Here is a 23,607-nt window from a genome sequence, read left to right as displayed (position 1 = left end):
TTGCGACACTGAATTATGCGCAAAAACAAAAACAAAAATTTGTAACAAGTTCATACCTTCATACACATGAAACCCACTGGAACCCCAAGTTCTCCAGCTTTCGAAAACAGTGCCTTCCCAGTTTCATTTGTCATCTGTAAAGGTCATTAAACCTGATAAACCCGCCATTACATTCGCAGGTGGTTACAGAAGATAAGAGGCTACACAACCATGCATTAATAGGTTTAGTAGGATCAGGACCCAAAAAGTTGAAGGAAGCAACATTTTCTGCCCCTCCGAATCAGAGATTACCATTTTGTTAGGAACGGAGGCTCTGCCACGCAGGCGCCACACAGACATGTGGCAATGATAAGGCATTTTGTGAATGATCCAGATCACTGAGAAACAACAGGGTCTGACTGGATGTTGACTGGATGTGCTGGAGTAGATAATGGATCCGTGGATGTGATGGGTGAATTGCATTGCACGATCTTAGAGAACCCCTCAAAATATTTGCCACACGGAGTGATATGATTGGCCTTACAATGCGGAAGATTGTGGCGCCATTTTCGAAAGATTCCGGAGTTATCCAGTTATTATTTGGTTGGTTGGGATAGATTGAATCAAATTGGTATTTATATCTCCCGTAGATAAAGATAAAGTGGGCATTTCTATCTTTGTAGATAGGCTTGAAGGCTATAAATAGGAAGCATTCCCTTAGTTGTATTCATTCCATCTTCAGAGTTTTTCTTTAAAGTTCTTGTGTTCTCTTGCTGTCTCTTGTTCTCTTGTTTTGCTCTCTCATTTTGGTGGTTTCAATGGCGAGAAGATCCCAAGGTGGGTGCAGTCCAAGAAAGGCTGACTTAGCTATCACCAAGAGGGTGATTGTGAGTTAAGGTTGGCACAGTTGGCTTGGCGAGTTCTAAGGCCTTGACAATTTGATATCAAAGCCAGGTTCCAGGAAGACTCACAGAGATGTAGTTGTATACACCATGTTGAACCTGACAGATAAGCATTGGAGATAAGACCTTGAGGGGATGGGACAGAATTCCACCCCAAGGTGGGAGAAAGACACAGGCTTAGAGCAAGGCCTAACAAAAGTAAGATGCTGGTTCCATGGACAACAAGCTCACTACCCTTAAGACCATGGTTGAGCACGCTAGAGGAGCATTCCAGGCTTAGTTTGATCAGGTGAAGGACGAAATCGAGTCCTTACAAGAGGTGGATAGTCAGAACTCCACTAGGATTGACCAAATGAAGGCCCAATTGATGGAGCCCATCAACACATTGGGGCCTTGCCCAAGAGTTTTCAAGCTGCGCCAAGTGGATTGGACCAAGGTGCTGGCCCAAGCTCAAGTAGAGTTCGAGATAGTCCACAAGTGGACCTGCCAAAGCTGGAGGAGTTCAAAGGCTCTAGAAATACCAATGAAGTGGAAAACTTTCTATGGCAGATAGAGCACTGCCTTAAGGAGCTTAGCATGATAGGTGAGTCAGTTAAAATTGATGCATTAACATATTTTTTATTAGGAATTGCTGCCCTGGTAGTGTGGCAAACATGCCAACATAGAGAAGAAGTGCAAGACTGATGTAGGAGGAATTCAAGACGACAATCAAGATGCAGTTCAATCCAGGAACATGATGTACGAGGCCAGAAAAGCTTAAGTGGTTGGAGCACAAGTCATCAATTTGTGACTATGTCATGGAGTATACCTTGACGACGTTGCAGGTTCCTAACTTTTTTGGATGAGAATACCCTATTTTCTTTAAAGATAGGCTCCAAAATTGGGTGAAAGGAGTAACAGAGATAAGAAGTGAAAACTGTTGATGAAGCCATCATTGTAGCCGAATCCTTGGTTGAGTACCAAAAGAGTTCCAAAGAGAAATCCAAACACTCTTCCAAGTCCCACTCATCCAAAGGTGGGTAAGAGAAGGGAAAGAGCTCCTATAAAGGACAAAGGCAAGGGCAAGGAGGGTACCCCAATGACATAGGGACTATGAGGAAAAGAAGAAGAATTTCATCTTGCAGGCGGGGTGCTACATTTGCTAGGGCCCTCACCAGGTAAAAAATTACCTTAAGCTAGGGAAGTTGGCTGCCATAGAGGAGACTCAAAACTCTGGAGATGATTTGCCAACGCTAGTCCAAATGGGTTCCCTAACCCTCTTTAATGTAACCAAGATGACCTCGTAGAAGCAGAAGCCAAAATGGTTAATGTAAATCTCTGTCTATTAACCGCAAGCCATTGCAGGCAATGGTTGACACGGACTTTATCACCCCCAATGAGGCCAAACATCTGGGATTCAAGGTCATGAATGGAGGTGGATGGCTTAAGGACGTCAACATGACTTCAAAGTCCTTGGTTGGCATGGCCAAGGGACAACCTTGGAGATTGACTCGAGGGAAGAAGCAGCAAACTTTGCAGTAGCCTTAATGGATGACTTCAGAGTCGTCATGGGCATAGACCTGCTACATGAGGTAAACTTTGTCACGATGCTTCACTTGAATAATTGTTGCATTTTGGAAATAGGTGTTGCTTGTAATGGTCGCCACAAACTCAATGGAGAAGAAGATGAAGATACTCGATGTAGCTGGCTAAAGGTTGGAAGAAGGGGGATGTAACCTTCTTAGGCAGCCTAAAGACGGATGCCTTAGGTGAAAGCAAGGTAGAAGCCCTCCCCAAGCAATCAAAAAGTTGTTGGAGGCACACTGGGATGTAATGCTACCCGAGTTGACCAAGAAGCTTCCACCTAGGAGAGAGGTGGACCACCATATAAAGTTGGTGCTAAGGTCCAAGTTGCTTACCATGGCACCCATACAGAATGACACCACCAGAATTGGAGGAACTATTAAGGCAGTTGAGTGGCTTACTGGAGGTGGAATATATCAGGCCATCAAAAGCACCATATGGGGCCCTAGTCTTATTCCAAAAGAAACAAGATGGGTCTTTGCAACTATGCATTGACTATCAGACTCTAAACAAGGAAACCGTGATGAATAAATACCCCATTCTCTTGATTGAAGATCTATTTGACAAGTTGGGGCAGACCAAGTTCTTCACTAAGATAGACTGTTAGGACCCCTGTTAGTCACACTTACCAGCAACGTTAAAGGAGGGGAGAAACAGGGGTAGCCAAGGAAAATGACTCAAGGGTAGAAGAGTCACTTTTGGTTAGGGAGGGAATAACAACTCATGTGGCTGCAATGGACTGAGAAACACATATAAAGGGAGGGGGAAAGGAGAGAGAAGGGAGCTAGAGAATTTGGAAGAAGTTTTGGGAGAGGGGGCCCTCTCGAATAGGCCATTCTTTTGTTTCTTTTTGTTCGTCCATAGCTTTGTAATCGGAGATTTCTATTGTTTTGATTGTGAGAGCCTATCATTTTGGTATCAAAGCAATGATCCATGGGGATGACTATCTTTGAAAGAGTGGGTGAGCTAGAGGGAAGATTGGAAGGTTACCACCAACAGATGGAAAAGACGGATGGCGGGTCTACAAGAGGGATTGGAATCGATGAGGACTGAACTCCAGAAGGTGCAAAATATAGAGAAGAACATGGCGATGATGTTGGATCAGTTCAACCTCTTGATGGCGCGATGGGAGGAGCAGGAGAAAGAAAGGAGGGGAAAGCGCGATGGGGAGACAAACCTTTGGGTTCCTCCTCATCAATTGAGCTGATGTTGGAAACAAGAGGGAGGAGTAGGGAAGTAGGCCGTGGAGTTAATGGAATGGGGTGATAGGACACTCGTTGTCAGCGCCTAGAACTGCCAATTTTTGAGGGTGATGATCCGGATGGTTGGGCCTTTCGGGCTGAGCATTACTTCATTGTAATCCAGTTGACGAAGGCGAAGAAATTGGAGTCGGCGACTCTGTGTTTTGAAGGGGCTGCTCTCTCTTGGTTCAAGTAAGAGCAAGGGCGACAACGGGTGAGGAGTTGGGAGGAGCTCAAGGCGATGCTGAGGAGCCGATTTCGGTCCACCTAGGAAGGCAGAGTGGAGGAGAGGTTCCTCGCGCTTCAGCAGTACGGGTCCATCAAGGAGTACTGTCTTTGCTTCGAGACTCTAGCCTCATTGCTCGAAGACATGTTGGATGCCTTGCTGGAGGGCCATTTTATCAACAGGTTGAGGTCGGATATCCGGGCTGAGATGAGGGTGCTGAGGTCGACCGGGCTAGAGCAAATGATGGACCTGGCCCAACAGATTGAGGAACGGAATTAGGTAATCCATGGAGATACTTTCGGATCTGTCCCAAGCAAAGGTTAGGCCCCTTCAACCTCGATTCCACCTTACCAGCAAGTGGCAATTCTACCACCTTCACCTCCTCTCCCAAAATCGGCGACGCCCAGCCCTGCCCCGTTATATTGGCCTTCGGCTGCTGGAAAATTGAACAACCCACCTTTCAAACAGCTTAGTGAAAGCGATTTGTAGGCCAAATGTGCGAAAGGTCTCTATTTTCGCTATGATGAGAAATACATGATTGGGCATAGATGCAAGAATAAGGAGCGTCATCTATGAGGAAGAGAAGGAAGAAGAGGGAATGATGGGAGAAAAGGAGATAGTGGAGAAGTCAGACAAACTGAAGGACATGATTAAGGGAAAATGGTGGAATTGTCGTTGCACTCCGTGGTAGGCCTAACTCCACCATAGACGATGAAGGTAAAAGGGAAAATTGGAGGGCTTCATGTGGAAGTCTTAATTGATAGTGGAGCCTCCCACAATTTCATAGCAGCCGATTTGGTGTAGAAATTGGGGCTGTTACGAACGCACATTCGTGGCTACGGCATGATCATGGGTTCGGGTATGGCAGTTCAAGGAGTTGGAATATGTAAGGGGGGTGAATTTGAAGTTGCAAAATGTGGAAATAGTTGAGGATTTCTTGTCGTTAGAATTGGGGAGCTCAGATGTTATTCTTGAAATGAAGTGGTTAGCCACCCTTGGGTTGACACAGATGGATTAGAGACTGTTGGTTATGAAATTTCGAGTGGGGGACATTGCTGTTACTTTGCAAGGTGATCCTAGTCTCAGCAAGACATTGGTATCCTTAAAGTCAATGATGAAGGCGTTTCGTGAAAACGGAGAGGGTGTACTTCGGGAGTTGGGAAGTCTGTTTGTTGACCTCATGGAAGTAAGGGTGGAAGTACTTGATGGGTTACAAGAAGTGTTGGCAAAATTTATGGAGGGTTTCTAGAAGCCATGTGGAATTCCCCTCACCGAAGGCGCGACCACAGTATCACACTGCATCCTGGGACTGTTGAGCTAGAGATGGTGGAAGAACCAGAATTCATACTGGGAGTAAGACCTAGCACGAGAAAGAACTTGAGGGGCATTGATGTTCTTATCCAATGGAAGGGGTTGCTACCCCTTGAGGCCACGTGGAAGCCATACCATCATATACTGCATCAATCCCCTAAGTTTCACCTTGAGGACAAGGTGAATCTCATAGGCAAGAGTAATGTTAGGACCTCTGTTAGTCACACTTACCAGCAACGTTAAAGGAGGGGAGAAGTAGGGGTAGCCCCAAGGAAAATGACTCAAGGGCAGAAAAGTCACATTCGGTTAGGGTGGGAATAACAACTCACGTGGCTGCAACGGACTAAGGAACACATATAAAAGGGAAGGGGAAAGGAGAGAGAAGGGAGCTAGAGAATTTGGAAGAAGTTTTGGCAGAGGGGGCCCTCTCGAATAGGCCATTCTTTTGTTTCTTTTTGTTCGTCCATAGCTTTGTAATCGGAGATTTCTATTGTTTTGATTGTGAGAGCCTATCATAAACCTAAGATCTAGTTATCACCAAGTGTGAATTACAGAAGGAGACGAGCCAAAGACCGCTTATATCACCAGGTATGGGGCATATGAATGGTTGGTCATGCCTTTTAGACTAACTAATGCCCTAATGACCTTCTACACTTTGATGAATAAGATTTTTCATCCTTACTTAGACTGGTTTGCAATGGTCTATTTGGATGACGTCGTGATCGATAGCAACACTTTGGAGGAACATATTGAGCATCTCAAGGACATCTTCAAAGTGTTGCATGACAATGAACTTTATGTGAAGGGGGAGAAATGCTCGTTTGTTGAAGAGGTGCACTTCCTTAGACATGCCATCAGATAGGGCAAACTCTAGATAGAGAACTACAAGATCAAGGCAATCTAAGAGTAGGAGACTCCCACAAAGGTATTTAAATTTTGTTCTTTTCTTGGATAAACTAACTATTATCGTAGGTTCATTGAGGGTTATTCAACAATATTGTCATCACCCAAGGGTAATTAGAAGGGCAATAATGTAATTAGTTACCTTAGTTTGTTAGGAGCTATTTCTGTTATTCTGTTACAACACATGAAGTTGTTATTCTAGATGTTTCTTTCAGTTGTATAGCCTATAAATAGGCTCAAGTATGTTGAGAAGAGTATGCAAAAAATGAATATATTAAATTCATAATTCTCTCATTACTCTCCCTCTCTCTCTTGTTCTCCCTTGTTTTTCTCCCTATTTTCTCCCTAATTCTGCTCTATCTCCCCCTTCAATTCTTCTCTGTCTTCCCCAAATTCCTTCCAACTCCTTCTTAGACCCTAGCTAAACCCTAGGGTCGTGACAAATGGTATCAGAGCATTGTTCCTTGGCTGTGAATCCATCGATTTTAGTAGTGAATTGAGGTAGATACAACGATTTGGCGAAGAGAGCTGATCAGTTCATAGTGTGAAATTCCAGTGATATGAGAGAACTGTCGAGGAGCTTCAACAAAACCGATCAGCCAACAAGTCCGATCTGATTCCTAAGGAAAAAGGACAGACCGTCACCAAGCGAGGTGTTCCTCGAAATTGATTGAAAAGACTTTGAAGGACAGTAACAGAGCCAAATGAAGAGGGTGCCTGACGACCACATATTGTTTCAACATGTAGGCGACACGGAGTGAGTGATCAAATTTGGAGGTTGATGAATGAGCCAATGATTCTCAACTCTTGATAGGTGAGTGCAAGCAACAATTTTGATCAAATTCTAAGGAATCAAAGGATGGGTCATAACCGAGAGAGAAAAACAACTCTCGGTTCACGATTGGTGACTGGAGGCGAGCTGATCATTTTTCTATGAGAACTCAGGTGGCCTTCGGCGATTAACGTAAATCAGGAATCCTACGCGACGGTTGTACATCAGCGAGTTGCTGGTCATAGGCAGTTCTAGCAAATCAGAGTGGAGGCAATTCTGACCTAAACAAATGGTGATTGGGTGAGGCGAGCAAGCAAATCCGACCTAGACGATGATAAGCGATTTTGGGTGAGGCAAAGCATCGCGAACAAACAACGCTTGCGATTGGTGAGGGAGTTCGTCGAAGGTGGTGACACGGATGGCTAAGAGGTTCATGAGTGAGCCGAACATGGAAGTAGGAGATGCGGCCATTGTCAATTGCGGTAGATGATTAGGCAGAGCAGTTTTGGCGACTCTGGTGACCTATAAGGTGGTTGATGTTTGGAGATATTAATCTCCAACAGTGATTTACGAAGGTGATCCAGCAACAGATTCAGAATGGGTGAGGCAAGATGTTGATGAACGATAGCGAATTTTAATAAGTCTTGCTCGGAATTAATGTGCGAAGGAGGGTCAAACAAATTCCGACTTGAATCCAGGAAATTGTATCGACTGTATCAGAGTCGATCGACATGTGCAATTGAGGACGAAATAGAAATTTGATTCCGACGCACAAAGATTGAGCTTGGGTTGATAGTTGAGGCCGAACGTTGAACTCAAAGCAGATTCGAGCCCAACCGATTCCAGTGGTGAAGCGGGCAATCGGTGTTTGAATTTCTGCAAGCGTAACATGAGATGACTTGGTTGTGAAATCTAGTAATCTTGCAAAGTGGAAGTGCGAAGTAGATCCCAGTAAACTTTGGCAATTCTGACAGATCCGAGTAGAAGGTCGGGACAGTCAATTTCGGTGATTAAAAGTCCAATGAGCGAATCAGTGAAGTGGATTCCACAGGAGGTGATTCCAATCAAATTCTAGGCTGCGAGTCAAGAGAAACAAAGGTTAATTTCGTCTTTGAATTTTGGTTAACTTGTTTGAAGAAGAGCGGTATGTATAGAATCCCTATCCCTTGGTCTTCCAAGTGTCATGTTCGTGAGATGTCGGCCATGGGGAGGAGCAGGGCACACATGAAACAAATGGGGTCTTAATTGTAGTCGAAGGATGCTGCATTTTTAGTGGGATGTCCTGCCCGTGAAGCCTTGGGAAATAGTGCACACATGAGACAGTCGAATCCTCAATGGTAACAAAAGAAGGCTGCATTTTCAGCTAGAAACAAAAGGAATCATGAGCAGTTTAGCCAGAAAAATTAGGCATGGGGAAAGTTGGATAATAAGTCTAGCCGAGTTGACAAGAAAACAAGCAGTGGGATATATGGAGCGTGCAAGGAATTTAGCTGTATGTTGCATGGGCAATTACAGGAGTTCGCGATGATACTGATTAAGAAGTATTAGAACAGCTTTCCTGCTGAATTTTTCGATGATTATTGCGGAAGTCTTAACAAAAAGGACTTCCTTAAAATGGAGCAGCTGAAAAAGGAATACCTTGATTTAGGCAGCAGAATTGACAAGGAAGGTGGCTGTAACGACAATGTTGGTAGCAACAGGAGCAATTATAGGGGTTTGGTCTAGGGTGTGTGGGCAAAAAGAGAATTAAAGGAACACACCGATTCCTTTGGAAAAGAAGTTCTCGATGGTGATGTTTTTGGGGTTCTGCAACAAGATCAGTCCAACTTTAAGGAAGAAGGAGAAGAGGAAGAAGAGGAGGTGGAAGAAGAAAGTGAGGAAGAGGAATTGGAGGATGACACTTAATCAGTTGGCAGCCTCTCAAGCACTCTTACTAGTGCTGAGACACTTGATGCTATTGATCTCTGGAAGCAGCAGAAGAAGCAGCCAGAAAAGCCTCTTCACCAAGTACTTGAGGAGAAGGAACAAGGGATGGCACCGGGCACACAAGATAAGACAATGGTAACATTGCATCTAGAAGAGTTGGAGATAATGCACAGATTTTTGCCTGCAGATAGGTTTGAAATTCTTCCCATGATTGAAAAGAATAGAGTGGTAGGACTGACAGCTCATATGGAACTATTTTTAATGGCAATAAGGAAGAGGGGGAAGGTTGAAGACGGTGTTGTAGCAAGTCATAATATTGTTACTATTGAGAGAAAATAAAAGAGGAAAAAACCTAGAAGGATAAAGAAGGAAAGAAGCATTAAACTAATAGAGAAAGCTGGGATTTGAGGAATAAGAACGACTCAACGTAATAAGTTTCTTAGGGACAAGAAACCTTTCAAGGAGAGGGGATTGTCATGACCCAAGGGTAATTAGAAGGGCAATAATGTAATTAGTTACCTTAATTTGTTAGGAGCTATTTTTGTTATTTTGTTACAGTACACGGGGTTATTATTCTAGATATTTCTTTCAATTGTATAGCCTATAAATAGGCTCAAGTATGTAGAGAAGAGTATGCAAAAAAATGGATATATTGAATTCATAATTCTCTCATTACTCTCCCTCTCTCTCTCGTTCTCCCTTGTTTTCCTCCCTACTTTCTCCCTAATTCTGCTCTATCTCCCCCTTCAATTCTTCTCTATGTCTTCCTCGAATTCCTTCCAATTCCTTCCTAGACCCTAGCTAAACCCTAGGGTCGTGACAAATATCAACAACTCTAACAAACCTCTTGAAGAAGGCAAAGATATGGGAGTGGACGGAGGCATGCCAAGAGGTGTTTGATAGCTTGAAGGTGGTAGTTATGGAAGAGTTTGTACTCACTTTACTTGACTACTACCAAGCCTTTGAGGTGTAGACGGAAGACTTGTACTTTGCCATTGGAGGAGTGCTCATGCAAGCTAGACACCGCATCAGCTTTGAAAGTTGAAAGATGAATGAGGTTGAAAGTCGTTATCCCATTCAAGAGAAGGAAATAATTGCGGTAATTTATTGCTTGCGGATATGGCAACATTTTTTGTTAGGTTCGCACTTCCAAATCCTAACTAATAATGTAACCACTAGCTACTTCCAAACTTGGAAGAAGCTACCTCCTAAGCAAGCTTGATAGCAAGACTTTATGGCAGAGTTTGATTATAATTTGCAGTACAAACTCGACCACACTAATGCCATGGTAGATGCACTAAGCAAGAAGGTTGAGCTAGCTCACATTAGCTTGGTTCAAGGGGAAATCTTGGAGAAGATCTGTGAAGGCATTGACTAGGATCTTATGGCAGGCAAGGTTGTTGTTGGACCTGGCTCGAGAGAAGAAGACGAGGCGCTTTTGGGAGGATGATGGCCTACTTTACATTAACAGACGTTGAATCTATGTAACTTGTGGCGAAACATCATTAAGGAGTGTTGCAATACATAGTGGGCTAGGCACCCTAGCTAGAGGCAAACTCAAGCCTTATTGGAAAGATCCTACTACTTTTGACCCTAGATGCACGATGAAGTGGAATTGTATATGAAGACCTCTCTATTGTGTTAGCAGGACAAGGCAGAGCATCAGTTTCCAGGTGATTTGCTACAACCATTACCCATCCCTGAGCGACCTCAGGAAAATGTCTCCTTGGATTTCATGTTATCTCTATGAAAGGTTGAGGGATGCGGGTCCATTTTTGTAGTGGACGATTGCTTCTTTAAATGTGACACTTTCATCCTAGCATCATCGATTACAAGGCGGAGGAGGCAATCTGACTTTTTTCACCATGCGGTACAATATTGGGGGTTTGACGAAGACTATCATCTATGATCGGGATCCTCAAGTCACGAGAAGATTATGGACAACGTTATTCAACTCCTTGGCTCAGAGATTCACTTCCTACTAGCTTTCACCCCCAAACTGATGGACAGACTAAGCAGGTGAATAGCTTGCTGGAGTGTTATTTGAGGCACTTTGTCAGTAACTACTAGACGTGGTGCAGTTCTCCTATAACTTGCAGAAGAGTGAGTCCACGAGGAAGAGCACATTTTAGATCGTGATAGATCAAGAACCAATAGCCCCATCGACAGGGGAAGAGTAATACAAAGGTCGAAGTTTGGGAGCCCACTCCATGGTGAGTTCTTAGCAAAAGAAGGCAAATGAAACCAAGGCCTTCCTTGTCAAGGCGACAAAGTTGATGAAGAAATGAGCCGACTAGAAGAGGAGTCTAGTGCAATTTTAGATTGGTGATCTAGTTATGGTGAAGGTAATCTATAGTTCAAGGCTTACGAAAAGATTCACAAAGGTGGGATTTGGAGGTAGGCGGATTCATCTCCAGTTAAAGTGAAGGTGGGGAAGTTGTCTTATCGACTTGTAGTACCCCCTTCCTTAAAGATCCATTTGGTCTTCTATGTTAGTCTCTTAAAGCCTTACCATGCAGATCGTGATGATTTAGAGCGGTTTGTGTCACACAAGGAACCTCTAGTGGTGACTACATAGTGTGAGAAGGTGGCAAAGAAGATACTAGCCGATCGAATGGTGAAGAAGAACGGTGTGTCGCTTTGCACTGAGTACCTGATCCAATGGAGGGGACTATCCAAGAATAAGGTCAGTTGGGAGGCCGATGAGGACTTATGGTAGTTCTATATCAATGATTATCAACAGGCAATGAGGATGTTGCCACATTAGGTGAGGGAGGATATTTCGCCTCATCGCATTAAAGATAGCCATTTCATTAGGAATAGAGCCTTTGCCATGTAGGCCCATGGCTATTTTGTGGATGATCCAGATGAATAGGACATGATGGGGTCCTGATTGGGACATGTCAAGGGCATAATTGGACATTGATTAGACGTGCTGTGAGGATGTAAATAGTTGGACATGTGGATGTAACCAAGCGGGTTGGCTATCACAATCTGAGAGTACCCTCAAAGATTCTGCCACACGAGGCAACGTGATTGGTCGTGTTCAGTGGAAGATTGTGGCATCAGTTTTGAAATATTCTAGAGTTATCCAGTTGTTACTCAATTGGTTGAATATGAGGATAGATTGAATCAAATTTGAAAATATACTCTTATAGATAAAGATAACATGGGCATTGTCTTTGTACCTTCCCTCAGTTGTATTCATTCCAGCTTTAATAAGAGTTTGCAGAGTTTTTCTTTAAAGCTCTTTTGTTCTCTTGTTCTCCTGTTTTGCTCTCTCGTGTTTGTGGTTTCAATGGCAGGAAGATCCTAAAGCGGGTGCAGTCCAAGAAGAAGGCTAAATTAGCTGTCATTAAGAGGGTGATTATACACAAAAGCTGGCACGATTGGCTTGGTGAGTTCCAAGGCCGTGACAACAGCTATGGAGATCAAGGCCAATCATGTGGGAACCAACCAATGAAAGGAAATTTTTACCAACTATATATCACATAAACTTATATATTACCTCTTGAATTAAGCACAATGCTGCTGCTGAAATTTTAGCAAATCCAAGAGGTAAGGAACCCTATTTCCTATGTCAAGATGGCTTAATTCCTAGAAGGGAAGTTTCTCTATGCCATGATTTGTGATCAAAGGTTTCAAATTTTAGAAGCTGTGTTTGGGTTTGACAAGCAAGTTAAAAATGACTTAAGATTTGGAAAATAGAATCCTAAGCAACATGATTTAGTAAAACTCTGGTTCCTGCTTTAAGGAAATATCCTACTTTCTCCTCCAAGAAATTAAACTAACTTATTTAGACACTAAAAATAGCTATATTTAATTATTTCACAGAACAAAGAATAGAAGGAAAAAAAAGAAAAAGAATCAATTATCCAGCAGCAATGATTGTAAAATGAAGACTACCTGTTGACCTGAAGGCCATAGATATGGATTAAAACGAACAGCACGATAGCCATCCTACCACACGAAAGGATAATGCATCAAATGCTTTTCCTATTACAACATACACTGGGTATCTAACTAATAGCTTAAGATTAGGCACCTTCAGAACAAGATTCTCAAGCTGCTTAACCCCGCTTCCATCTTCTGCTGGATTTGCTAGGCAACAACCAACGAACTTAGATGGATGCTTCTTCAAGACACTGTAAAAAATCAAAACTAATTTTCGTAAAATTACTGTGCCATGAATTTGAAAAGGAAACAATCAGTAAGAGCATCTACTGATATCGACTGCAGCTTATCTTTAAGCTCAATTACATGTTGCTAGCAAGCTCCATGAACCACACTTCATGCCTTGGTAACTCAATGAACGACCATTTTCTTTGGAAGAGGATATTTGATGGCCCAAAAGTTGGAGCAATTGACACCCCTAACAATTTGGCCAGGAAAGGCAATACATTGGCATGGTCTAGGACATATGAGACCTTAAAAATAGAATCTTGACTTCAGATTTTCATTCTGGGTTAAGGAGATGTTTACCAAAAATATGTACATACACATATATTGGATAATAGATATCTTAGATGAATATAGCAGAATTTGGGTAAGGGCTCTATCCAGCTGCAATGTATACCATTTTTTATTAGATAAATTCATGCCCTTGATAGAGCGCATATTTTCATATTATTTAGCCCTCATATTTAGTCTTTTTGCACGTTAGTTGTGTCATTTTATTCATCTTGATTTTGTTTTATTTTATTTTATAGGAATTGGGCTTCACACTATTTTATCTTATTTTGGACAGATTAGGGCTTTCTGGGTCATGAGGAATTTTGATGGCAAGAAGGGAATCAAGGAGATTGGAGACAAAGAAGCAAAAGTGTGCTGACAAATTTGACCTTCTATGCTTCTTTCAAGTTTTTGGCCAAGTTACAATCCCATAACGTGAATGATGTCTTCAGAGATATTGTAGAGGACTTCTTGGGCTTTCTGGAATGGTATGGTTTGTCCAAATCCAAGTTCGTTTGGGCCTCTAAACAGCGCTTCAAAGTCGGGACCAGAAAGTTGGGTCAAATTAGGAAAGCTGCACAGATGCTGAATCTTTAAAAGGCCATAACTTGGGCGTCCGATATCCAAATCAAGTGATTTAAAAGCCCAAATTCATCTACTTTTCCTGATCTACAATTTTGATGAAGGGGCCGAAGCCCAAAACGCACGTTATCCTATTCGAAATCGGCTGTGAAATTGCGGTAACTTAGGGTTTCCTCCCTAAGCTCTATTTAAGCACATTAAGTGGCCGATTTTGGGAGGATTCTCACGATTTCAACCAAGAAGATGGAAGGCTAATTTGCTTGTGATTCGCTACATTCTCGTACCCCTTGCTCGGTTTGAGTCTCGGTCATATTGTTGAATCCGGTTTGGAACTCGATTTTCATGTTTTAATTGATGATTCTGTTTCTTTCCTTCTCTAAGTTTATGTATGTTTCTTTTATGCGATTGTGTGAATGCATGCATGATCTTTGGATGGTTTTAATTGACGTACTCAGTTGAGGCTTTGATTAGAAAGAAACGGTATATTTGTATGAGCGATTGCTCGATTGGATTTAATCTTTTACGGTTGTAGAAGAGTTTTTCAAATCAAAAGAAAATCAAACCAAAACAGATTGTTTTCATAAATGAGACGAGGATTACCGTGGTAAGGAGGTAGGGTTTGTAGCGGGTTACATTTTACTTCATCGTTGTTTCATTCTTGAACGTTTATATTTCAGTTTTCATCACAACCCCCCTTGTTTAGTCTTGTTTTGACAGATCCGTTTGAGGTTCGTTGGGAGACGACTTTGGGTTGCACCCTTATTGCAAATCCGAATCTATATTTCATCTAATCTATCGTTGTTCGACAGCACTGATCAGATTTTGGCGCCGTTGCTGGGGAACCGTCAAACTGTTTTGCCATAACAAGATTTGTTTTCTGTCTTTCTTTTTCTTTTTAGTTCTCTTTCATTCTTTGTTGCTTCTTCATATCTTGCTCTTTGGTTTCTCTTTTCTTTTATTTCCTTGTTGATTCTTTGTGTTTTCTTTGTTCATTCTTTGTGTTTTTCTTTTCGGTTTGCTTGTTTTCTGTTTTTTTTGCCATAAACAGCACTGTTCACTGCCGACGACTATCTCGGAATGCCCTAATTTTTGGTGTCCAAAGGAATGGGGGTGTGGGGAGAAATAGTCACTGCTATGTAGTGAGGAGGGCGTTTTTTGGCCAAATTCCAATGTTTAGACCACTTTTTGGGCCATTTTGTGTTTTCTTGGTGTGTTTATGTGATTTTTCCTTGTGTGTTTTGTTTTGTTTTTGTTCTTGTTGATACTTAATGCATGACCAGATCATCTAAGGGTGACCTAATTGATTTAGATCCAGAAATTGATAGAACCCTTAGACGACAGGTAAGAAAACTTAGATCCCAAGATAGGGCAGTGACTAATAGTGTCTTTCCCATTGTTTCTGATACTGTGTTTGAGTTTCAACCTAAACTGATCAATATGGCCGCCTATGAAAACAATGGCAATGAGAATAGGAATAATGGGAATAATGCTAACAAAAGTATTAGAGAATTGGCTGCCCCTGATGTGCATTATCAACCCTTGTGTATTCAGTATCCCCAATTGGAGGCAAACTTTGAACTGAAATCTGGATTGATACATTTGCTTCCTAAGTTTCATGGTCTTGCAGGTGAAGATCCATACAGGCATTTGAAGGAGTTTCATGTTGTATGCTCCACCATGAGGCCGCAAGGGGCTGATGAAGAACAAATAAAACTAAGGGCATTCCCTTTCTCTCTTGATGGAGCTGCCAAAGACTGGTTGTATTACTTGCCACCTGCTGCCATTACCAATTGGGATGGCCTGAGGAGAATATTTTTGGAGAAGTTCTTCCCTGCTTCCAGAACAACAGCCATTCGGAAGGACATTTGTGGCATTCGACAGATAGATGGAGAAAGCTTGCATGAGTATTGGGAGAGATTCAAGAAGCTATGTGCTAGTTGCCCTCATCATCAGATAAGTGACCAGCTCCTCATTCAATATTTTTATGAAGGTTTGCTCCCCATGGACAGGTACTTAGTGGATGCTGCATCTGGAGGAGACTTAGTGGAAAAGACACCAGCTGCAGCCCGGGACTTAATTTCAAAGATGGCTCAAAATGCACAACAATTTGGTACCAGGTTGAACACTCCCATGAAGCCTGTTAATGAGGTTGGTTTTACTGCACCTATGGACCAAAGGAGAATAGAAAATAGGCTGGAGGAACTAACTTCAATGGTTCGCCAGTTAGCCCTTGATCGAAATCAGCCCCAACAGGTATGTGGCATTTGTTCATTATCTTCACATGTAACTGATCAGTGCCCACAATTGCAGGATAACACAGAATCATGCAATGGAATCTTCCCTAGTAGACCATTTCAGCAACACAATCAACCTTTCCAGCAGCAGCCACAGCATAAGTATGATCCATACTCAGCCACATATAATCCTGGATGGAGGGATCACCCAAATTTCAGATATGGAGGGTCTTCAAACCAGTCATTCCAGCAGCATCCATACCAGAATCACAACTTGCAGCAACAACAATTTCAGCAGCCACAAAGAGTAAATCATCCTCAAGGTCCAAGTTCCAGCAACCATGCCCCACCAAGGCCCAAGTCAGAACCTAGCTTGGATGATCTTGTTAAGAAACTAGCAGCCAATACACTCCAATTCCAGCAAAAAACAGAAACCACAATTCAAAATTTGGAGACACAAATTGGGCAGCTAGCAACAAACATCAATGAGTTAAGGAGTCAAGGTTCGGGGCAGCTTCCTTCACAACCAGTTGCCAATCTGAGGGGTAATGTTAGTGCCATCATGCTCCGAAGTGGGAAAGAAGTGATCATCCCAACCCCTCCACCATCATCAAACATGAAGCAGCATGTAGAGGGTAGCAATGAGCAGCAGCCCTCCTCAATCCAAGAAGCCAAGCATCCCAACTCCAGCTATCAAGAACAAGGAGAGTCTTCCAACAACCAGCCCTTGCCATTCCCACATCGAGCAACGCAAAACAAGAAAAGAGCAGAGGCCGAATTAGATAAAGAGATTCTGGAGACATTCCAGAAAGTGGAAGTCAATATACCACTCTTGGAGGCCATCAGACAGATCCCCAAGTATGCAAAATTTCTCAAAGATTTGTGTACTCATAAGAGGAAGCTTAAGGGGAATGAGAAGGTCAACCTTGGGAGGAATGTTTCAACTCTCATACAACCTGTCATGCCAAGGAAGTGCAAAGATCCAGAGACGTTTTCCATTCCTTGTACTATAGGAGACATGCATTTTAGTAATGCTTTGCTAGATTTAGGTGCATCCATTAATGTCATGTCTAACTCTATCTATGCTTCATTGCAGTGTGGTCCTTTGAAGCCAACAGGAGTGGTTGTCCAGCTAGCCAACCGCAGCACAGCCTACCCATCTGGAGTCTTGGAGGATGTCTTGGTTAAGGTTAAGGATTGTATCTTCCCTGCTGATTTTTATGTTTTAAATATGGAAGATGACAATTTGCATGAGCATGCACCTCTTATATTAGGTAGGCCATTTTTGAAAACTGCAAAGACTATCATCAATGTGCATAAGGGTACACTTTCCATGGAATTTGCTGGTAGCACCATTCATTTTAACATACTTGATGCCATGAAATGTCCCCCTGAAGATCATTCCACTTTGCAAGTTAACTTGATTCAATTGTTGGTTGATGAAGCATGCACTAAGTCTTGTGATTTGATTGATGCATTCCCCACTATTCATGACCTTCCAGATTCCTTCATCTGTCCTGATTGTAATAATGAGAGTGATCCATGTGATGCATGTTCTGAGATTGCTGCATTTCTAGATAATCATGATTCTGATATTCAAATTGAGCATGCACAATCTGATTCTTATACTTCTCATGGGGAGGATAGTGTTTCTGCTAACCATGTTGAACAGGTAGACAGTACCCTTGAGATAAAAGCAAGCAGGCTAATCCCTTCATTGCAGCAGCCACCATCCCTTAAGTGCAAGCCTTTGCCCGAGCATCTCAAGTATGCCTTCTTGGAGGATGGCGAGAAGCTGCCAGTCATCATCGTCAATAACTTGCAGCCTGACCAAGAGAAGAGATTGCTGGACCTACTTAGGAGGAATAAACGAGCAATAGGCTGGACCTTGGCGGACATACCAGGTATTAGTCCTTCTTTGTGCATGCACAGGATTCATTTAGAGGAAGGAGCCCAACTAGTGAGGTAGCCACAGAGGAGACTCAATCCTACCATCCTAGATGTGGTCAAGAAAGAGATAAGTAAGTTACTCTCGGCTGGTATCATTTATCCTATATCTGATAGCAATGGGTGAGTCCAGTGCAGGTTGTCCCCAAGAAGACAGGTTTCATAGTGGTGGTTAATGACAGAAATGAGCTAGTGCCCACGAGAGTGCAGAATAGCTGGAGGGTCTGCATCGACTATAGGAAGCTCAACCAAGCAACCAAAAAAGATCACTTTCCCCTTCCATTCATCGACCAAATGTTGGAGAGGTTAGCAGGGTTTTACAGGAGGTTCATCCAAGACTTCAGTAAGATTGCAATTCCATTATCCCACCTCCTCCAAAAGGATGTGGATTTCAAGTTTGATGAACAATGCAAGTGAGCCTTCGAGGAACTTAAGAGGCGATTGACTTCTCCACCGATCATCCAGCCACCCAACTGGGAGTTGCCCTTCGAGCTCATGTGTGATACTTCCAACTTTGTAGTAGGCGCCGTTCTCTCTCAGCGAATGAATAAGAAGTCGCATGTCATTGCCTACGCCTCACGTACCCTGGACAGTGCTCAAGCCAATTACACCACGACTGAAAAAGAGCTCTTAGCCATTGTCTTTGCTTTAGATAAATTTCGATCATACTTATTGGGATCTAAAGTTATTGTGTTTTCTGATCATGCAGCCCTGAAGTTCCTTCTGAAGAAGCCCGATGCAAAACCTAGGCTTATCCGGTGGATGCTGTTACTCCAGGAATTTGATATTGAGATCAAAGACAAAAGTGGAGCTGAAAACTTGGTCGCTGACCACCTAAGTCGGATACCTGCTTCTCCTGACTCGTCTGACATGGATCATCCCCCTATCAGAGATAATTTTCCAGATGCGTTACTTTATCACTTACATGGTACTGAACCTTGGTATGCTGACATGGTAAACTTTCTAGTTGCTTCTGAATTACTTGCACATTTTAAGAAAGCACAATTAAATAAATTTAAGAGCGAAGCTAAGTACTATGTATGGGATAATCCATATTTGTGGCGCTTGTGTAGTGACCAAGTCCTTAGGAGGTGTGTCCCTGATCATGAATTTGCCTCTGTCCTACATTTCTGTCACACTCTTGCATGTGGTGGTCATTTTGGTCCGCAACGTACTGCTAGAAAGGTCTTAGATGCCGGGTTATATTGGCCATCCCTTTTCAAAGATGCTTATGGATTCTGTAAGAACTGTACACGTTGCCAACACATATGTTCAATTTCACGCAGAAATGAAATGCCTCGGAAACCTTTATTATTTTGTGAGATATTTGATGTATGGGGCATTGATTTCATGGGTCCTTTTCCTGTCTCTTTTGGTTTTGTGTACATTCTTTTGGCTGTGGATTATGTTTCAAAATGGGTGGAAGCTAAAGCCACCCGGACTGATGATTCTTCTGTGGTTGCAGATTTTGTTAGATCTCATATTTTCTGCAGGTTTGGCATTCCCAGGGCCATCATCAGTGATCAAGGATCCCACTTCTGCAACAGAAAGATGCAATCCATGCTCCGAAAGTATGGAGTTTTACATAAAGTGGCGACGCCCTACCATCCACAGACCAATGGGCAGGCTGAGATTTCAAACAGAGAGATCAAGCACATTCTAGAGAAGACAGTCCAGCCCAACAGGAAAGACTGGAGCCAAAGGTTGGAAGATGCACTTTGGGCCTACCGCACGGCTTACAAGACCCCGATCGGCATGTCCCCATATCGACTGGTCTTTGGAAAAGCATGTCATCTGCCGATAGAGATCGAGCATAAAGCCTATTGGGCGGTGAAGCAATGCAACATGGACATGAAAGAAGCTGGTTCCCAACGGAAGCTTCAATTGCAAGAACTTGAGGAATTGAGGTTAGAGGGATATGAGAACTCCAGGATCTACAAGGAAAAGGCCAAAGCTGCACACGACAAATTGATTGCCAAGAAAGAGTTCAACGTTGGCAATAAAGTCCTCCTCTACAATTCACGCCTAAAGCTGATGCCTAGTAAGTTGCTTTCTAGATGGGTTGGTCCTTTTGTGGTTACTCATGTTTTTCCCTATGGCGCAGTTGAGATCATGGACGGGTCGACTACGAAGAAATTCACAGTGAACGGGCAGCGGCTTAAGCCATTCTATGAGAGCTTTCAGGAGCATACTGTGGAGGAGCTGCATCTCCTCAACGCTGCCTACAATTGACAAACTCAGGCTGTTTCTCTCTCCTTACTTTTCTTACTTGTCCTATACCTGATTCTTGCTGCATGCTTACATTGAGGACAATGTAATGTTTGAGTGTGGGGGGGAGTTTTAGAATAGAAGCTTCTTTTCAAAAAAAAAAAAAAAAAAAAAGAAGATTTTTGGCAAAATGAGGCAAATTGAGTTTGAAAGAATTTGGCATGATTAGAAAATTGATCTTATCTTTTTGGGCTCTCAAGTAAATTGGCAATAAGTTTGGCTTGGTGGGTTGATTGAGGTAGTCTTCGTGAGCATATTTGTGCTCATGCATGTTCTTTCTTATGATATGCGTGCATTCACTAATTATGGGTATCACTCCAGGGCTTGTTTTGAATCTTTATTGAAGCTATCAGTGCTCGTGCATGTGAAAAGATGATTAAGGCATTCTTTCATTTTACTCGCAATCTTCTCAAAAAAAAAAAAATAATCTTAACATTCATTGCATCCCTTGATTATGGCAGCATATTAAGCAAGTCCTTTGGAATCAAAAGAAAAATAGATAGAAAGGCCAAAGGCCAAGGTGAGATGGAGCGTAAAACGCACTCACAAAGGTTGGGATGGAGCGTAAAACGCACCCACCATTCAAAAAAAAAAAAAAAAAAAGTTCTATTTTCTGCTTGCTTAATAGTTCTTCATTGATCTTGGATTGTCTTGAATGTTTTCTTCCTAAGGTTTACTTTACTTTTCATTGTTATCTTCCTATCCTTTTCAGAGCCATGAATAAAAGTCCTTCTGATTTGCATGCAAAAAGCATTGAGAGTGGAGATTTAGAAGATGAGCATATCTGGTAGTGGAATTGTGATTGAGTGGAGTGAGGCATAGCATTTGAGGAACTTGAGAGCATATTCTTATTCTATGAGGGTCTGCTTATTTTGACTTGTCTTGCCAAGTAAAATTGCCATGCTACTTGTTTGTCTGGGAAGTGTAAGAAATATGATCTTTGAGTGTTGAATTCCTATAAAACTTGCCGTGCCTCTCATTTTGCATTTTTCACATCCATTTTGTTATTGAATGTTAGTGTCTATTGTTTTGCCCAGGAGTGCAAAAGTCTAAGTGTGGGGGAATTCAATTTTATGCAGCTTAGAAGTTCAGAGAGAGAGAGAGAACCGGCATCCTTACTGCATGGGGTTCCGTGTTTTGATAGGGTCATTTTACATGCAACCTTATGATGTTTAACGATAAAGAGGAGAGAGTGGAGGAGGAGAGAAGGAAGTAACAGTAGAAGATAATGAAAAGAAAAGAAATAAGCATAGAGGAAGAAGTTCAAAAAGAGCAGAAACATACAGCAAAGAAAAAAAAGAAGGAAGAAGAGAAGGGGGAATGAGAGAGACAGAGACCAAAGCTCTTTCAAAAGTTAACTTTTACTCATAATTAAAATCATCCTTTTTCAAATTACACATGTTAGTCATATTTCTAGGATAAAACTCCCAAATAACAAAACTCTTCAAAAATAATCTTATCTAATACACTAATCCAATGCCACTTAAACTCTATTACAAACTCTGTTAAAATTCAAAATACAAAAATCATAACATACTAAACTCTTTATTTCCATCACTTTTTATTTTCATTTACAAACCAAAAAAATACACCAATCTCACCTCGTCACATAAGAGTGGTCAAACTTATGATTAATGGGCTGGACAATGAGAGCACCATCTACACCTGCTTCAGCCATATGCTGGAAAACATAACATTTATTATAGATGATTTCAATAAAGAACACAATGGTTTCTGTTTTGCTACATGCTTGGTAGGCAACTGCTATGGATCCAAGTATCTAACTCTGAATCAAAATGATCAAGTAAAGCTAGCATTCGAAACAAAAACAGGTAAAGAAGCAGCATTTCCATTTCTTTATACAACAACTACAATCACAAGGCTTAATCTTGCTAGGTGGGGCATGATATTTGATCTAACAAGTTTTATGCTATCTGTTGACTACCTAATGCAACTGTCGTCTATTATCTGGGTTCCGAACTAACTGTAAATTGGAGGAACACCTTAGCACCAAGTGTTGTGCGGATTACTGGATGTAAATTTTCTGTATGTGGTGGAAAAAGCATCTGACTTAGAAATAAGTCACATGGCATGCTGCAGCTGCACAACACCAACCTCACTGGTAAAGAAAATTTTAACCTGTTCAGGATTGACTTATTAAGCCTGAACCAAGCTGTTGAAGGTACTGATCTAATAACATGAAAACCAAATTATGTGTTGTACATGCTTAGTTTATGCATGCCTCATACATTGACCAATGCTAACATATGCCTCAATGAATAAGCCAATGTACTTAGGAAGGGGTATCACTGTCCTCGACTTGTGAAGCACACAAGCGTATGGGATCTGGACACCAATTGGTTTTGACAACGATGGCACTTCTTTTCTTATAAAAATAAAAGCATATATGATTTTACAAGACCGCCAAAATGTTACCTCTAGCTTGTTCTATCTCAAGATAAAGCCATAAAGGTAAATAAATACAAAACCAGAAAAAGAATTTTTTGACAAACATCTAGTGATTTTCTTCTTATTTTCAAACTCAACCAAAGAAACAAACAGTTGTAGCTTCAATTCCTCATTTTATTTTCTTAACCCTTTCCTGCCTTGGCTTCCCCTTCCCTTTCCAAAAATCAAAATTCCAAATACAGCACCGCAATGATCGTCAAGAAATTTTGACCACATAGCAAACACCTTGATCCAAGTAACATTGCACAGAAGAGATTGTACAAATTCTGCAATTGAAATTATTAATACTGACGTTTCCATGATCAGAATAAATGAATTAAGAAAGAGGTACGTACCTCGAGCAACAAATCGACATGGCCGGGTAAACTGGGTTCTTGGCCGGGAAAGTAAGGGTACTTTTCTGCCGCCTTCAACCAAGAAACAGAAACCCAAAACAGAGTATGTGAAGTCAGGGACATAAGAACATTTAAAAAGTAGGATTCATCTGCAACCCCCAATCATGAAACAGAAAATAAAACAGATCGCATAATCATTCATAGTTCTTCAAAGAAATGTAAATACATATGAGTTCCTTTCGTTTAGATTATGGTTACCTCTTGAGGAGACGCCCATACATGCAAATGCGAATCAATGACTTTGGTAGCAGTAGTAGAAATAGTCGCCATTTGAGCTGCAGAGGCTAAGACCCGGCGATTTCTTGAAACCGAGGAGACCAAGGAGGGTTGCACAGAGTTGCAAGGGCAAGAAGAAGATAATGAAACTCCAATCAGTGGTTTCAGCGAGTTCACCCTCATTGCCATGATACGGCACACTCGGCTCCAGCAATATGTGA

General features: G+C 42.0%; 1 protein-coding gene across 3 annotated transcripts in view; it reads right to left on the bottom strand.

The window, feature by feature from the left end:
* LOC127798341 (uncharacterized) overlaps positions 1-23,607 on the bottom strand; it is a 25,228-nt gene extending 1,621 nt beyond the window's left edge. For all 3 annotated transcript variants that reach the window (XM_052331848.1, XM_052331849.1, XM_052331850.1), the window contains exons 1-6: positions 23,369-23,607; positions 23,111-23,182; positions 21,908-21,987; positions 12,869-12,968; positions 12,730-12,783; positions 57-134 (exon numbers count right to left, since the gene is read on the bottom strand). In XM_052331848.1, coding sequence (XP_052187808.1) covers positions 57-134; positions 12,730-12,783; positions 12,869-12,968; positions 21,908-21,987; positions 23,111-23,182; positions 23,369-23,575 — 591 coding nt within the window. In that variant the 5' untranslated portion in view covers positions 23,576-23,607. The remainder of the gene's footprint in view (positions 1-56; positions 135-12,729; positions 12,784-12,868; positions 12,969-21,907; positions 21,988-23,110; positions 23,183-23,368) is intronic.

This window comes from Diospyros lotus, chromosome 3 (genome assembly GCF_014633365.1).
Source record: "Diospyros lotus cultivar Yz01 chromosome 3, ASM1463336v1, whole genome shotgun sequence".
Classification (NCBI taxonomy): Eukaryota; Viridiplantae; Streptophyta; class Magnoliopsida; order Ericales; family Ebenaceae; genus Diospyros; species Diospyros lotus.
This window is presented reverse-complemented; position numbering and strand designations above follow the sequence as displayed.